Here is a 17399-nt window from a genome sequence, read left to right as displayed (position 1 = left end):
TATAGAAATGTTTCTTGTGGAAAACTCTCTCAGCAAGTCTGAAGAAAAATTCTCAGAGTTGTCCTGGTAGGACCTGGTTCTGTGTGGCAGATATGGTAGAAAGACCAAAAAATGAACTTTGAAAGGAACGTAACCCTACGAAATGGCCTACAGCATAGGCAGGTTAGTGAGTAATTGCTACATTTGTTTATGCTCTTTCAGATCCCCCCCAACCCACAACATTATTAGGTAAAAACTGCAGGAATACCACACAAATGATAAACTCAAGATGTGCAAATTGCAAGATTCTTTAAAGTCCATCTTTTTCAAAAACACTGGACAATGATTTTTTTTCTCTTTCCTTTTTCCTTTCTCTTGTTTTTTTTTTTTTTTTTTTATTATGTCAGCTCGCATATGCCTTTAACTCTTTCTCAAGCATTAAAGTTTAAAAAGTGCCTCCTATTAAGTAGTCCTTTGTGGACAATGACTGTCACATACTAGTTCAATAATTCACATTCATCCCTTTGAAACCACATTAAAACTTTCAGCATCTTGCCTGTGAGAAAACTTTACACAGTTGCATGTAGTTACAGTGTTGAAGAAATTTGTTTGTTTGTTTGTTGTTGTTGCTTTCTGAGCAGATTAAAGTGAGATACAGTACGTACTGAGTGTTAGACCAGGATGCTCAGCAATAAAGTGTGAACAGCATTTTAAGTGCTTAAAGACATTCTAGGTTCATCTTCAACAGCGGATTCCTGTGTCACACCGCAATTTGAAAGAAGTGGCACCAGTTGTCCATAATCATGAACAAAAAAACCAGTACTAGAGTTAAAGACAAAGATTTGCAACCGAACTGCAAACGATGGATGCCTGTGATCTCAAAGGGGCAGTATGCGTCTACCTTGTGGAAGCAAATGTCAATGGCGTAACCCGGTCGATTTGTCTAACACTGCACAGAAACAGGAGTGATCCTGAGCCCGGCCCGAGCCTGAGCCAGGCACATCCGTGGAGCCGGAGGCCTCCTCGCACACCCACGCACACCCACGCCACACGCACGCACACACCCCCCCCGCCAGGGAGGACCACCTTGCAGGCTGACCAGTGCAAGGGTCCGTACAGCCTCCCCGTCTGCTGAGCCTGGGCAATGGAACTGCACTAGCAAGCGGAACGGAAACGTTGGTGTGGCAGTTGCTTGAGGAGTAAAAATCAGTGCAGTCAGACCCCATGGGGGGAGAAATATATATATACATATACACACACACAAATATATATATATATATATATATATATATATATATATATACATACACTGTAGAGCCTTGAGTAAGAGTTGGCTTGTTGAAAATGTCAAGAGACTGTCTGATCCTTTTCAGTAACACCCATGGGTTGTGTCCTCAACATTCCCCCGGGGTGAGGAAACCTCTTTGCCCAGCCGCCGTCCCTCCTCGGGACCGGCGTGCAGGTACCCACACGCACGCACACACGCACGCACCCCACACGTGACATACACCTCTGCTACACTTCCCTTCTCCTCACCTCCCCCCCAAAAAACTAGAACAGGAACCAAAACAACAAAACACCTCCCCACCCACCCCCCCTCCCCCCCCCCCAAAAAAAAAAAAAAAAAAAAAGACAAGGAAAAGAAAACAAAATCACAGCTGGACCCTGTCCTACACGAGGTGTTAGAAAACAGGAGCCATGACAACACATTCATTTCCACTAAGGGTGTGTGAAGCAGATACTGCCCCTTCCATAGCTCTCGATAAACCTAGTCACTGACAAACACTTGTGGAAAAACATATGCACCAGTCTCCTGCATAATACCAGCTGCAACTATAACAACAAGGTTATAACATAAACCTAAAATAAGATGATAACATGTAAATACTGGGTTATTTAGTCTACAGTACAGTAATCTGGATAAAAATGACAAGGGATAGCCTAATTTCCTTTCCCCAAACAACTTTTACTTTCCTACGTTGGATCGACCTTCAATGCAAATCTTAACCTCCTGAGGAATAAAAGAAGGCTTGGGAAGAGTCAAAGGTGGCTCCTCTTCCGATTTCTCTAGTTTTCGTGTTTCGGGAGCTGACCACCTCCTCTTCCTCGTTGCCGGGGGCTTGCTGGGTTCTGTTTTGGTGAGCAAAGGTGCTGCAGGCAATCCTATTTTGTCCGGAAACTTCAGTTCACCATTCTCAGCTAACATCTGTGCGCTTCCCTGATTAATCCCGTTTTCCTGCTCCGCATACCTGTGTCTACTTCCAGCTAGACTGTCATTCTTTGAATGCTTCAGCAAGATACTAGCTGAGTCCATGGGCTGGCCCTTTTTAATAGAGCCGTTCTTCAGGTTCTTGAGCGTGAGTGATATGCAGACGTCCCCCACCGAGAGTTTGGAGCATGGCAAATCAAAGAGCTGGCTGGTTCTCTCAGGGCAGCAGGATGACCAGCCTTGTCCAAATACAAAAAAAGGGTATTCTACCAAGACTTCCACGCTGACCTGCAGAAAGAGAGGGGACAACAGAGAGAGAGAGAGACAGAAGGGGGGGAGAGAGGGGAGAGCGTGAGATCACCTGTGCGCCCTCACGCACCTGCACGGCAGGCGGCACTTGGCGCGGGGGGGAGGGATAAAGCTGAAATTGCAAAAGCGCTGCTCGGTTTCTGCGAAATCAGTATCGACCACCAGACTTCACGGCTGTCCTCATCACGAGTGTCAATGGGTTCTCTTAGCTCAGCATTTCTTAGCACAAGACCGCAGCGGGAATCAAGCTTTACCTTTATTCAGCTGCTCAGAGAAGGCGTAAGAGGTAAGAGAACAGCTTTGGCAGCTGGTAAACTCTGTTCCCCACCATCCCCTTGTGGTACCTCGAGCCCGTCATCCACATCGAAAGACACTTTCCAACCACAGGACGGCTCAAGGGAAGCTCTCAGTTCTGACATGCAGTTTCCTAAATGACCACAGGTACACCATCCTCACCTCTGCCTGAACAAGGTATACTTACGGCGTGAAACGGCTGAAGGCACGCTGATTTCTGGGGCAGGGGGCGGGGGGGCATGAGTACGTACAGAGCTGTAGCTGTACGAGCAGTGAGCGTGAACCTGCCTGCCCCCAGCAGTGCTGTCACCAGTACAGCTTCTTCCCTTCTACACCTGCTCTCCCACTCTGCTGTTGAGTTCATGTCCTGCACTCCCTCAGGGAAAGGATCATTTCTCCTCCTCCTCCTCTTCTGCACTGTGTCCCCTCTTCCTCCGCCCTCCCTTTAAAAACACACCTGGTTATGAATGCCATCTAACCACCTTCCAGGGAGCTGCCACAGCCTGGAGAACAGCGCAGCAACAGGTGCTCACGGCTCCTTGACCTTGCGACAGCTGGGCCTGGAGGTCCCAGTGTGATAAAGCACCAAACACCAGCTGATGTCTGCAGGTGTCAGCAGCCCAGCGCCCACCGCGCCGTGCTGCGTCTGCAGGCTCCAACACTTGACGGGGGCTCAGGCGATTCACAACGCACGGGGCTGAGCACCCCCAGCATGCCGTAACGAGGGCATCACGTTCTGGTTAATACTTTTGAAAAATTTTAACTTGCTGTGTGCAACACCAGTGAGGTCAACTCTGAGGAGGTGATGTATGCTGCAGTCAATATCCACTGCCCTGCCCCCAAGGTCTCCCTGTGTCCTCCAGAGCTCTTCTCAGGCATGGGGGACAGAATCCTGCTCTGATAGTGTAAACCTGATTTGGTAGGGGCTAAAGGGCAGGAGGACACCTGAATATATGTGCTTTTCTCATTCATGAGCCATTCAGCAGGCACGGAGCACACCAGCCACCTGGAGAGCCTTTGCTCTCCGGGAACATGGACTCACTTGAAAGGAATATCACAGCATTGCAAAACCACCTCTCACCCTTGGGAGCAAGTAACGCTGTCACAGAGAGCTTGGCTTTGTGTTGTTAAAAATACATTTCTACATTCAGGAATAAAAGCAGTTTGAGATGCACGCTGCACTCCAGTTCTTAAACACCTTTGTTCATCAATTCCTGCTCCACAACCGGGAAACCAAAGATTCCCATCGGATGTTACTGTGCCTCCGACTGGTTAAGCCCATGCCACGCACCAGCAGTCAACTGCAGTTTATGAGACAGTTGATTCTGTTGGAAAAAACTTATACGGTCTATAAATATATGCTACATACTTCTGCAACTAAGCCAGCAAATAACACTGTGCGTATTACCCTGCCACTCCACCGGCCCAGCGCAGTCAGCCACTGTACAAGGAATTTCAAAAGGAGCAGTTTAGAGGCACAAGATACTCCCCCATCAATTTCTGCCATATTAAACCTTTACCAGCCACAACTGCCCACCAACAGTCAACTACAGATACGGCAACAGTGGAAAGGGACCTGATTCTAGGCCTGGTTTATGCTCTGGACTATGGAGAAAGTGGAGCAAGGTAACCATGAAAGTCCCATCTCTCCATGTCGTTGGACATAAACACTCCAGCCCCAGGATCTGAAGAAATATTTGCCCAGAGTTTGGGATCCTGTTCCATAAATACGCATCTCAGTAAGGGGTCTGACTGGGAGAAGTGGTGAATATCCAGTATCTCCCATGGAAACTGCTGTCTACACAAAGCTGTAGGCTTCTCTCCAAGCATGGATCAACCAGTGGACATAGCTTTCTCCTTTATATTGCTGTGTCTCTCCTCTTTCTTCCCTTCTTCCTGCCTGCTGGGGTTGTCGGATTTTTCCTTTCTACTTTCCCATCCTTGTCAAAAGCTATTTGTATCTGTGGGAATCAAACATGCTTGCGTGCATCATCCTCACTGACACACAAGCTCCTCTTAATGTGAACACACTTCTACCGCATGTTGTGATTTTTTTTTTTTTTTAACACGGCATCCAAAACACTTGCCTGAACTGTCAATCACTGAAACAAATCCCACAGTTGGTGGTGGTGATCATGAATAACGCCAAATAATAAAGATGGTGAAATGGCAGAATTTCCACGATCCGGTCACAGCGTGCGTGTATCAGTATCAACCTGAAATGGGTTCCGTCACGGATTACCAACCCGTTTTAGCTGGCTGCTTCTGGCTGCAGCTAACTTTGGACTTCAGGTAACCACTCTCTACAAGCAATAGTAGTCAAAAACTTTTTAAGTGTGAAAGTTCAGTAAAAAAAAGCCCCACATAATTTTTTTCTGACCACTGCATTACGACACAAAAAAAAAATTTTAAAAGCTTCCTCCCCCAATATCTTGCTGTGATTATTGCCGGAGAGAAAGAAATATGGAACTGCTTTCCAACTACTAAGATGATAAAGCAAGAAACCAAAATATTGGTCCCTCTCCAAGCACACCAAGGCTCTACTGCAAGCTACATTTCTATTTTTATTTTTTAAGAGTGACCAGTGAAAACACCCAAAACTCTTCAGTGCAGCTGCTGACTATCTGCGATTTCCTAGAACCCTTTATAATTTTATTTCTCAGCTAAACTCAGTAGGTAAGGCAGGCAACTCAGACTGCTGAGGGAATCCTGGCTGGAGCTGGAACAGGGATGATAGGAGCTGGAAGATGGTGCCCAGAAAATACCCGTCCCATCATTCAGGGACACTGGAACAGGGGTGACAGGAGCTGGAAGGTGGTGCTCAGAAAATACCCTTCCCATCATTGAGGGACACAGCAACTTCAGTTTTGGGGCTGACGGCTGCAACCAACATAACAAGCAGTAAAGCAAAAGGTGCCTAATAGAAGTGGTTTGTGTGACCTGTATTTTGATAAATATAAACACACATTTTCCAACTAAGTGTTCTTCTCCTTGGTATTATTAAATGTACTGAAAACTCAGAGTGGCGAGCTGGAAACAAAGGGAAGGAAGCAGTTCTGGAAACAAGGTGCAATGAAGTGGTGGAGCTCTCCACTGAAGGCCTTGCTGTGGGTGCCGAGAGACTCCTTGTGTCCAAAATACAAGCAGGTGGATTTGTGGGATAGCAGCTCTCTCTCCCACAGAGGGAAGGCTCTGCAGTGCCATGCTTCCACAGAACCCCCTACTCAGAGCCTCTGGGACTCCTGATGTTCCCATCACCCCGAACAATACCTGCCTTCACAAGAGTGGGTTTCTTCTGAGAGATTTCTGGGGCTGTAGGCAGCATCTCGTGCCACGGGGACTACCCGGCATGATGCCTGGGTGGGCATCCCCCCAGGGCTGCATCTAGCCCAGCTTCAGTAAACCATTATTATAACAAACGCACCCAGGGCTTGAAGGTTCGGAGCTGCAGTTTCCCACTGCCATGTGATCCCAGCGCTTCTCGAGAGGAGCCACCTCTGCCCACCAGACCACTGGCTGCTGAGTTTATCACCTGAGCTCTTATCTGCTGCACTCCCAGAATTCAGTAACACGCATCTGAAGAGAGACCACAGCCACCCCGACACTCAGAGGAACAAGGACTTGCTGCCCTCGTGACCAGGGGACATGGACGCGGAGATCACACCAGGGGAAGGCTGGAAGAGATCTCCCTCTGCAGCAGCGGACTGAACCAACATCCCACTCTGTGTCTGCTACAGTGCCAAAGATAATGAAAAGGAGAGCCCAGAGTACAAGAGAAAGTAACTGGTTTGGGTGTGTGCAGACACAGAAGAGGAAAACTGAACTAGATGATGGTCTAAAAAAATACACACTAAACTAAACTAGTTAGGGCTACTAACTACGTGCTCTAACGGGACTTTTCTATCTCTAGTGTCTATGATTCTGGTTTTTAAAAAAGGAAAATAAAGAACTGTATGTTCATCTTCTCTTTTTAAACTACACTTTAGGAATGATTAGGAACTGAAACACAGGGGTGAAAGCAAACATTTCAGAGAATGGATTTTGCGTCTCCTGCGGGTTTTGACCTTAACGTGGAGGTGAATTACTGGCTTCCGCCTGCTCTTGGCAGCAAAAGAATGGGCAGGTAGTAACGCTGAAAGTGTTATTACAAGAATAATATGTGGAATTACAAAGAGATGCAGATCCGTAGGTCTTTTAGGCAACTTGAGTAACAGCTGGACTTTGGGTTCTGGTCCAGCTGACACTTGACTTCTTCCTAACCCAGAGCAGGGATGCTGTGAAATGGAAACCTAGCATCCCTCCAGGGCTACGGCTAGTTATTCCACTACAAAGGCACGTAGCTTTAGGTGGGTTAATTTTCCTCTAGGTTTCCATACCTGGGAGAGGGTTGGATTTGCCAGGTGATTCAAAGACGCGAAAAGGAGGGAGGATGACCTTTTCCTGCCTAAGTGCGGTGCTGGGGAGGGGCAGCTGTGGGCCTGCAGTGATACAATACTAGAGCAGCTGCGTGGTGCCTCACTATTTACATTACAGTTGTATATGCTCAGCTAAAAATAATCTCCTACCTCTGTCCCTCCATTGGTGCAAAAATAAGCTAATGTTTGCTCAGAGTCTGAAAATACAAATTAATCAATATTATCATGACTTCCCAGAGATCCCTGGGAGGAGTACGTAAGTGAGCCAAAGCTAATGATAACAACGCTATTTTTGTTTAGCACTTAATCTTCACAACTCGCACTCACCTTGATAATACCATTCAAAAAGCTCCTTCCTTCCAGAAATATGTATGCAACGGAAACTTAATTGTAATCAAACACTTTGCAAAGCTACGCTACACATGCAGATGTAGCCCCGCTGTACTCCAGAGCCAAGATGTATTTAAATGCAGCAGCCCCACAGTGCCACTGCTCGCAGCGGCACAACTAAACGCTGTTTTGCCAAGGAGAAGACTAAGACCTCTTCAGGCAGGCAATTTTCTACAAGTACTGACTGCCACACGCCTGCTAGTAAGAAGAAATGCTTGGATATAGCCACGGTGGGCTGAGGGTGAGGTCACGGAGACTTCAAACATGTAGAAACAATCTCTCTCTCCCTCCCCAGGCAAGGGAAAACCGGCAGAGCCATCCCCACTATGCAGGGACACAGCTGATCTGGGAAGAGACCCAAGTCCTGGAATCTGCAGGAAACCTAAATTAAACCCCCGTTTCTAATCATATCTCTACGTGACTCGCCCTCCATTCTGGAAGCATCCCCGGTGGGAAACACAGCTGGGGAGTATTTCAGCTGCGATGATGTCAGCCCGCTGCTGATAGGCTTCTCCTCCGGCTTCTCCGAAGGTGACACTTTGCTGGGTGAGACCCGTGTGCCTGGCCCTGGGTTTGTAGTGCCTGAGGCTCGGCTTGCTCTCTGCCGGAGGATGGCAGTCCACCCCCTGCAGAGGTTCTCTTCCCCGCGCCCAGGGCTGCAGCGCATCGCCTGCGCCCACAGATCTGCCAAGGGACGCACAAATGCCACCTGCTAACTTGTCCCTCTTCTGCTGGTGCGGAGACCGGTGGCCTGGCTGCTGGGGGAGACGTGAGAGCGAGATGAAAATTGCAGATGGGGGATTGCTACTTTTGAAATCTTGTGATTCAAGGCACCAGGGCAAATTATAGTAACTGGTCCCGATCCAAGGACAGCTCCTCTAATCACAAAGCCAGAGATACGCCAAAATACAGGTCAGTGGTGGGGAAACAGTCACATCTTTACAGTAGAAGCTCCAGAGGTCCGACTTCTATCAGCTGTGCAGATGCATGATACATGAACAAACCCACACTGGGTATGTGCACACCTGACGTGAGAAAGGGGATGTGTCATAAGTAGCAATTTACCATGTATGCCCAACTGGGGAAGGCCAGGCCACAGACTGCTGCGACTGCAAGACATTTTTTATGTAATCTGCTCTTTGGTACCACCACTGTTTGTTTCTGTTCTCCAAACTGCCAGCCTGAGGTGCTTTAACACGTGTCCATGTCCAGCTACTCTCTCCCTCTCTCTCATTCTGGTTCTCCAGCGCTGAGGGTGCAGCACCAAGGTTGCAGATGCTGCGGTTCACTCAAAGCAAACCAAAAAGATCTGAAACAAGATTATTTAAACTGAGCACCCCCAGGAGGCAAAATGCTATCCTGTATACCTGAACTGCTCCGGCCTCAATGCAGAATCTAAATCACTCAGCAGACGGACAGCACCAGGGTAACACTTTATGACCAATATGCACTCATGCTCAATCTAAAAATACCTGAGGAAAGTTACAGGTTTTCTTCCTACACTGCAAACCAGTGAGAAACAAAGACCAGAAGCACAGCGTGCCCAGCCACCTAGGCATTTTTCTTTCCAAATTTCCCGCGAAGACACAGTTTATGTCAGCCGTGCAGCGTTTAAACCACGCGCGACTGAAGCCTCAGTAAAACTCTGTGGTGTGTTTCAGCAACTTACATGTGTGACGGAGCTATTCCCAGGCCACTCCAAGTTTTCAAGCCACAGAAATTCACTGCCTTGTGCCCTAACTCTCTCTCAAGGGTAGGATTTGAGCTGACTCAAAAAAACCCACCTATCAAAATGCAAAATCCATGCTCTCATACTGCTTACACCATTTGGTATTTTAATCCAAACCCGTGAAGATCATCTAATTCTTCCTGCATGTTCTCCAGCTCTAAGAAAGACCCGTTTTATATCCAAGAGACTGCATTTATGAAGAGAGGGATGATTTCTAGACCAGAGTTTGCCTCACGGATGGATGTGTACGATGAAGAACCAGCCCCGCGTGGTTCCAAAGCTGAGGAAAGCTGCACCCAGGGAACACAGCGTGCACCCCAATCCGACCTCCCCACCATGCATTGCCATTACCTGCGCTCGATGCTCCCCAACCGCAAACTGTATCACAGCAATGCCTGGGCTATGGCTGTCTTCAATCCTCTCCACAGTGCTGGAGTCTATTTTCAGGTCGTTGCTAATTTCCGCACTCTGGATGAAGTCTTCTGTTTTCAAGTCCTCTACTTTCTTCAGCTCCCCGTTGGCCAGCTGAATGATCGACCCCTTCATGAAGTAGGGGGGCAGCGTGGGAGGGGCGGCGGCGGGGGAGGCAATGGACTGCACCACAGGCAGGTGAATCTGCGCCTGCACCATGGTGGCCTGGTAGGCGGGCTGGGTGGTGAGGGGCTCCGCGCTGAAGTTCTCGCTCTTAGGGACGGCGGTGGTGACGAACGTGTGAGGCACTGCTGCAAACTGAGGAGACGACGTGACGATGGCAGGCGTGACTCCTGATGGCTCGACGTCCGCGCTGCCGACGGGTATCAGCAGGGACTGGGTGCCAGGGATCACCAGGTGCTGCGGCAGGCTGCCGGGGTACCCGATGGCTTGCTGCTGACCACTCAGGTAGCCGATCACCGGCGGCTGGGTCCCGGCATAGAAGGCTGTCGCCGGCAGCCCGACGGGGAGTTGCTCGGAGGCGCTGTGGGTGGTCTGAATGACGGTGTGAGGGGACAGCGTGGCCACTGCCTTCACCCCCTCGTGGCCCAGAGCCTGCTGCGGAGACAAGGCGTAGGAGCGGTGGGCTGGCTTTCCTAAGTGCAAGCTTCCCTTGTCGTTGAGGGCTGCGGGAGAGGTCTCACGGTTGGTGGCCTGCTGCACCTCCATGTCTGCCGTGGGTGTGCTGCTGTTGGGGACCACCATGACGGAGGCTCGGACACCTGAGGAATCCCGTGCGCCGTACTCGGCGGGGCTCGAGTGGACCACCACGTGCCTGGTCTCGTAATGATGGGGAGCTGGTTTATTGCCTGCTTTGACTAGACCCATGTCAGCAGAGGGTGAAATGCCGTACCTCCGGCTCTTCTCTATCTCACCATTCAGTACCTCCTTGGCCTGCATCGCCTGCAGCCGGCTGCTCTCAGGCTTCTTGGGGGGATCCCTGGTGACAAAGTGGCCCCCCGAGTCGGTGTACTGCACCACCACCTGGGAGGAAGGGCCGAGGGTGAGGGTGTGCGGGATCACTGTCTGATGGGGGTGCAGGGGGACTGGGATGGTTGGAGGAGAGACATTTCTGACAGTGCTCTGGGAAGAGCTGGAAATGTGGACGTACTGGTTCTGCTGGGTGGGTGGAGGAGACCCAGCGGCGATCAGTCCAGGTGTCCTGACCAGGTGCGGCTCAACTTTGTGTCCCTGCTGGCTTAAGCCGCTCATGCTGGCCAGCAAAGTGGAATAAGCCTCCAGCTGGGAGCGCTGGGATGGAGTGGTCGCAACGGCTGTGGCCGCCGCCACGGCGCCAGTCGCAGAATTGGCTGTCGGGGAAATCAGCTGCGAGGGGATGAATCCGGTGTACGATCCACTGTACTGGGGCCCAACGAACTGGAAGGTGTGTTGCAGGTGTGTGTACTGCACGGGGGAAACAGGGGTCCCTGACTGGGAGAGGGCGGGCGAGTACACCGTGGGAAGAGTGGTGGAGGCTGGAACAGACCTGGGCGCGCTCGGCGGGGAATAGTCCAGCCCTGCAGACAGCGACTTGTGCAAACCCTGCTGCAAGCCTGTCTCCACCGATGACGTCCCCCCGGGCCGGTGCCGGCCCCCCAGGCCCCCCTGGCTGCTGGGTGTGCTGGGGAGCCATGCTAGGTTATCTGCACGGTGGTTTTCGTTTGGCAGGACCGGCTTCACCTCTGAAGGCAGGCTGGTGGCAGGGATTTCTCGCTTCTTAGGTGGCAGGCATTCATTGCTCCGCTCTTGGTTGGATTTCATCTTTCGCCGTCCCCCCTCCACTGTGCTTGCTTCACTGTCTGGCTGGCTCTGATTTCAGTCTGATAAATGGAAAGTCACATTTGATTTCTGCAAGGGATCCAGTGACTTCATGAGGAATCATCTCCCTGTGAGCACGATCCTCCGACAGTTCCTCTGGATTCTGCAACGAGAGGGTGGGCAAGGGAGGGGGGAGTCACATCATCAGCACTGAGAAATGAGAACAAATGAGCAGACACCCCAAAACAGCAAGCAAGTAAAAGAAAAACCTCTAGGGAAAAAAAAAAAAAGAAAAGAAAAAGAAAAAAGAAAACAAAAGAGTCAGGCATTGCCACTCTTGTGTCAAGGAGTAATTGACAGCTGCGCTGTGAACAGCAGGGAAAATCCTGGGCATGTCTGCTAATGCAGGAGGAAAACGATTAAAACTTCGGGCACATCAGAAACTCTCTGGCCATCACTTGTCACGTGTAGCAGTGGTTACTTATTTCCCAAGTGTTGCTTTCTCCTTCCTCTGGGAAAACCTTCTGTGTCCCTAAGGTGCCTGGTTTGCTCTTCCAGCCTCCCCTTCCACTGCAAAGACAATGTTGCCTTCACCCTGCTGCGTCCTAAGAAGCACAGGCACGCAGCGGGGAGCCCCGAGGACCACGCATGGAGAAAATATTTACGCTAGCAACAAGGAGCTGTTAGTGGTGCGGAGGGAAGGTGTTGGGTCACTCCAGAACCCTTGAACCCCAGAGTCACCCACCTGCAGGGCGAGTTCATGTCACACTGGGCAGGGCTGCGGAGGCAGCAGCTGCCCCCTGTCCCCCCTCCATGCCATGGCTCATTACAGGCACACGTGCCCTTCGTCTACCACTCTGGCAACAAACCTCGGCCACGCAATCTACTTACAGCAGCAGCCCAGAGCCAGAGATGGCTCTCAGCCAGGTTTTTCCACGTGTGAGGGTTTTTTTTCCCCCCAGTACTTTGAACTCCCTCTGCTACTGACACCTCATGCACAGGTGTCTAAGCAGGGCTCTGGGCTTGGAGATGCTCCCCGCCACGTGCAGGCTGGCTGGAGCCAGGCTCCAGCACCGTTTCCATCTCTGATGGGATCTGATCTCCCTGTTTCTTAGTGACTGCCGGTTCAGGGAGGCTGTGGGTACCACACTCATGGTCACGCGTCCAAACACTGAGTAAACTCAGCCCTGGGGATCCCTTGCCAGGACGCTTGGGAAACCACATTTGGGTTTCCTGATCCAAACGAGGAGCTCCCACCACTGTAAAAGCTCACAATTTCATACTGGGCTAATTTTGCTACTGGAGCAAAACAGCTGCATTCTCTGCTCTGCACCACTTAATCTGGTGACTTCAGCCACCCAAAGGCAACACAAAGTCAACGAAGTCTTCCTAACTCTTTCATTATCTGCTAAGGAAACTACCGTAACTAAAACGCATCATGCTTTGAAAAAAAAAATAAAATGATCTGACAGTCTCCCCCCACCACCCTGAAACCTATCTTGCCTTGTTCCATAACAAAATTTACGGAGAGTGAAACTATTCCCCAGCTCCTGCCCAGCCACCGTTGTGATATACATTTCTGGCTATTTTGATGTATATACGCAAGAACGGGTGCTGAGAAACCACGCACCTCGCATGACCGGCATTGTAACAAGCAAAACATGCATTATATGGAAAAAAAATGGACAGAGGAAGAATTAGGAGGGGATGTGAAAGAAGATGGAAACAGGATATAGCTCACTTTAAAGTGAATGCTGAGCAGCAGTAATGACACTTATCTTATGGCAAGTAATATTCCTTTGAGAGTTTTCTTTCCCTGCTGCCTCACTTCTAATGAACAATAAGCCTGATGTTTGTATGCGCATGCAGTACTTCGAAGACATACTAGACTAAGATTAAACTTATCGTTAAGAGCACTCTTTACGTTTTATGGTCCTCCAAGCTGCTGTAAGCCTGCCTGAAAAGTCCAAACTTTCTAATGGTTTGATATAATCAGTCTTAATTATTCTGTTATTTAAATATTGATAAACAATAATGAAACACCACCAGCCCCAGAGGCGGGGGGGGGGTAAAGCCCTGTTTCAGGGAGGATTCCCTGAGGCAAGAGGGAGGACGAAAGGACTCCGCGCAGCCTCAAAAGAGTAAGGGCCAGCAATGCCTTGAGCGTGGTGGCTCAGAGGCAACGGCACCTGCTGGACGGTGGCTCAGCACCACTATCCTGACCAGCACCACTGCCTCGGTGCCGCAACCGTGGCCGGACGAGGGCAGCCAGGCGACAGGGTCCCCCACTACTATCAGCACGGGTCTTCCCCCTCCTCCTAACAGTTGCTCAGCGTGTCTTGGCAACAGCTAAAATTATTACATTACACATGACTTACAGATTTTTATTTTTAAGTTTGACTAAAAATAAAATCGCCGAGCTCACATTTGCGCAGTCATCCTTGGTTAACTTTAGCTCCCTGCAGCCCCTGCCCCGGCGGGCGGCTCGGGCAGGTACGGCAGCAGCTCCCGGCCGAGGCGGCTGCCTGGGGACACCGGGGTGGATGCCCTTGACCCAGGGCGCTTGTCCTGCTGCCCTTGCCATGGGGAGCTCATGTGGGGTTACACCGTCCTTCGATCTCTTGTGGAGATGGACATGAGCTGCAAACCCAGAATTTAAATACACTCCCATGGGGAAAAGCTAGGAGCAGAGGTCTGGCCCCTCTGCCTGCAACAGAGCAGGGAGCTTGTACACGGGACTGAACAGGGCCAGTCTCTTCGGCTGTGATGGACAGAGCAGGCTCCCCAGCTCTGTCTTGAGTTTTAGTCGTTCCAAAAGCCTAAGGCGTCTGGGTTCAGCTTTTCCGTGTCAAGAGTACTACTACGAAGCTGTATGAAACCTGGTGAAGTTTTACTCTGCAGGAGCTTGAAGCCAAGGTTTTGTTCTGCTAAACAGCATTGAACCACTGAGTTTTGGGTAGCCTCCAACATCAAAGCTAACATCCTTCAAAAATACCAAATAATAAATCTTTTGGGGCTTGGGGTTGTTTCTTTTTTTTTTTTTTTTTTTTTTTTTTGTGTAAATCTTTCACATGGCTGACTTCTTTATCACTGGTAGCAAAAGGGCTGCCCAAAATCTCCTGGAGAGCACACGAGGAATGAACAAACTTAACAGACACATGGGATGAGACAGCTGCAGCACGGTGAAGACTGCCCCACTTTTCCAAGCCCAAGTACTTCACAGTGAGACTTTGAACTCGTAACAGACACAGGACTGGATTTGCAAAAACACAAATATGCAGCATAAAACAGGTTATACGTCTACTTCAAGACTTAAAAGCAAAACGGTAAGTTTTCAGCATAATTTAAGCTCCAGCAACAGTAAAGATAATACAGGAGTGATTTTGCTTGGGAAGCAATAAAAGGGAGACAACACAGAGTGTCTCAAAGGCAAGAGGTACAAGACCTGGTTAAATTGTTCTTTGCTGCCTGTCCTAGAAAGATGGACAGCCTGCCTTCTGCGGTGTGCCGCAGGGTTTGTTATTCGTACGCCTTTTTTTTTTTTTTGTATCCAAGTTATTTTTCTGACTCTCAAGATTTCCTTTCCCCTTAACTTCAGAGCTGTCGATCACAATTTGCAAGATATGCAAACAAGTAGAAAAGATCAGGTGATTTTTTACTCCTGCTGTGTGTGTGTGTGTGTCACACACGTGCGTGCGTGCATGCATGCCTGTGTAATTATGTCTGGGAAGGTAAAGGGGACAAAGAGATCAGGGACAGCTGCTGGACTTTGGTATCTCTGGCAGTGAGTACACATGGAACATTGCTAAAGTGTCTGGACAGCCAGTGTCCGCTGGCAGCCTGCCCACACTCAAATTCCTGGAAAGGCTTAAGGCAGAAAAATAATCACTTGGAGGAGTCACCATCTGGGCTTGCTCTGGTCCCAAAGGGATTGCTCACTGGAGCTCAGGATGTGCATTTTTCATGCAGAACTCCAGTGTCTCTCTGCAAGGCACTTTAAACCTCACTATGCCTCCCCAAACAGTATTTTTCTATTTATCTAATCTAATAAATTTAAAAATGGTGAGAGGATACTGGGTTGTAGCTTGAGGGGCTGACCTCCTTTGTTTATCTGGAGTTCAGTTATCTACCTGCAGCAAAGGTAAAACCAGCAACACTGAGATCCCACGCTGCATCCCACTGCCCAGGACTGAGTCCTGGGGTGCAGAGAACTTAGGGCCAGACTCACAGACCACAGCACCAACCTGTGGGACCTTCACTGCCTTCAGCCATCAGGCACTTTTTGCTGTCCCATGATGTAGCTAATGGTTTTTTTAGGTCTCTAAAACCTTCAAAAATCCAGTCCCTCATCCCCTCTGGTCCCTGACCCTTCTGCAGTTGCGAACAAGCTCAAAGAGATGTGTCCCACCAGGAGCCAGGGACAGGACCACCTGCTCGTTTGCTTTATTGTGTGGAGCAGTCACTCAAGGGGGGCAGCCATCAGCCTCCAGCCTCAGGGTTGTTTAATTCAAACCAGTTGCTTATTGTCAAAAGGTTCCTTGGACCCCAAATCCTAGTAAGAGATTATTACAACTTTTCAACTTTCACCTTCCAGGTATGACCAGTGACATTTCAGATTTATCCGACCACCTCCCCTCTGTCAGACACTGTTGCTCCGCCTGGCAAGTGGACATCAATGCAATATTCATTCAAAGAGCACACCAAAAAAATAATTCTTTGAATCGAGTTTGACACACGGCTCTTATGTCTGGGCTGTTACTGGGCAGAAGCAGCAGCGCAGTCTGACACTCCCGCCTCAAATCACCCTCCCATCCCATCACTGTAGGATGAGTGGATAATTTCAGTAGCCCAGGACATCAGTGGGAAGGGACAGCACTTTGTCCCACCTCTCCCACTTCTCCAAGGAGGGTGGCATCTTGCCGGATCAGATTCAGAGAGATTAAAAGACAGACACATTGCAGAGGGCAGCTGCATTCTGGCTCTCAGATCTATATGCCAGCTTTCTCCCCGCTCTACACCCTGCCCGCTGCCAGCTACATATTCATAGTTGTAACTGCTACAGATTTCATTAGCCTTGCCATGTGCAGCTCAGCGCATGCCAACAACAGCTATAGGAGTTTATTGTCCAATCCCACCAATTTCACAGCGCTCTGGCAGATTTCCCAGGAGGACCAACTGCAGAGATCCATTAATAAGAAACGTGAAAACCTGTAATAAAACTTGAAATTCTCCTCCCGATACGAAAGGATTCCTGGTCAACACCGCATCTGCCAGACAGATTGCCCACTGCAGTGTTAGCTCTTATTATACTTCTGGGAATCTGCCATAGCAAATTGCTACAGGTTTTTGCAGAGTGAACAGCCATTCTGCATGTCCCTCCTCTCCCTGGTCAGATCAGACAGCCTCCACGCAACATAAAAAGCAAGCGATATGAGCAAACCTCTGCAAGCACATCACTGGATGTGAGATGCCCAATGATTTGACATTCCCATGAAATTTTATGATGCGACTATGTAGGCACCAGAGTTGGGAGAAGCAGATTTAGGAGGAAAAAACAGTGTAAGATATAGACCCAAAAGGACGGACAGAAGATGGGAGTTCCAGGACACCCGTTCACTCAATGGCACTGAATGCAGGTGATACAAATTATTAGAAAGCTACTCCAGTGGTAAACTATTCACTTCTGCTACTTAGCTCCTGAATTTTGAGGATAAGGGGAGACCTGCATGTTCTCGGGAGGGCATGTGCCTCCTGTAGTCCTGTTTTACTACAGTCAGACCTATCGTTAGGCACACATAGTTGTTTTGTGTGATAGGTGCTGATGAGCTGCACAAGACTATAGTGC

At 49.4% G+C, this 17399-nt stretch overlaps 1 protein-coding gene across 9 annotated transcripts in view; it reads right to left on the bottom strand.

Annotated features, from left to right (window-relative positions):
- Positions 1 to 1581: 1581 nt before the first annotated feature.
- The window catches only part of ATXN1 (ataxin 1), a 212363-nt gene continuing 196545 nt past the window's right edge, over positions 1582 to 17399 (bottom strand). For all 9 annotated transcript variants that reach the window (XM_056332313.1, XM_056332312.1, XM_056332315.1 and 6 more), the window contains 2 exons: positions 9677 to 11717; positions 1582 to 2476 (listed from right to left, as the gene is read on the bottom strand). In XM_056332313.1, coding sequence (XP_056188288.1) covers positions 1946 to 2476; positions 9677 to 11557 — 2412 coding nt within the window. In that variant the 5' untranslated portion in view covers positions 11558 to 11717 and the 3' untranslated portion in view covers positions 1582 to 1945. The remainder of the gene's footprint in view (positions 2477 to 9676; positions 11718 to 17399) is intronic.

The sequence above is a fragment of the Falco biarmicus genome, chromosome 3, assembly GCF_023638135.1.
Source record: "Falco biarmicus isolate bFalBia1 chromosome 3, bFalBia1.pri, whole genome shotgun sequence".
In the NCBI taxonomy this organism is placed as follows: domain Eukaryota; kingdom Metazoa; phylum Chordata; class Aves; order Falconiformes; family Falconidae; genus Falco; species Falco biarmicus.
This window is presented reverse-complemented; position numbering and strand designations above follow the sequence as displayed.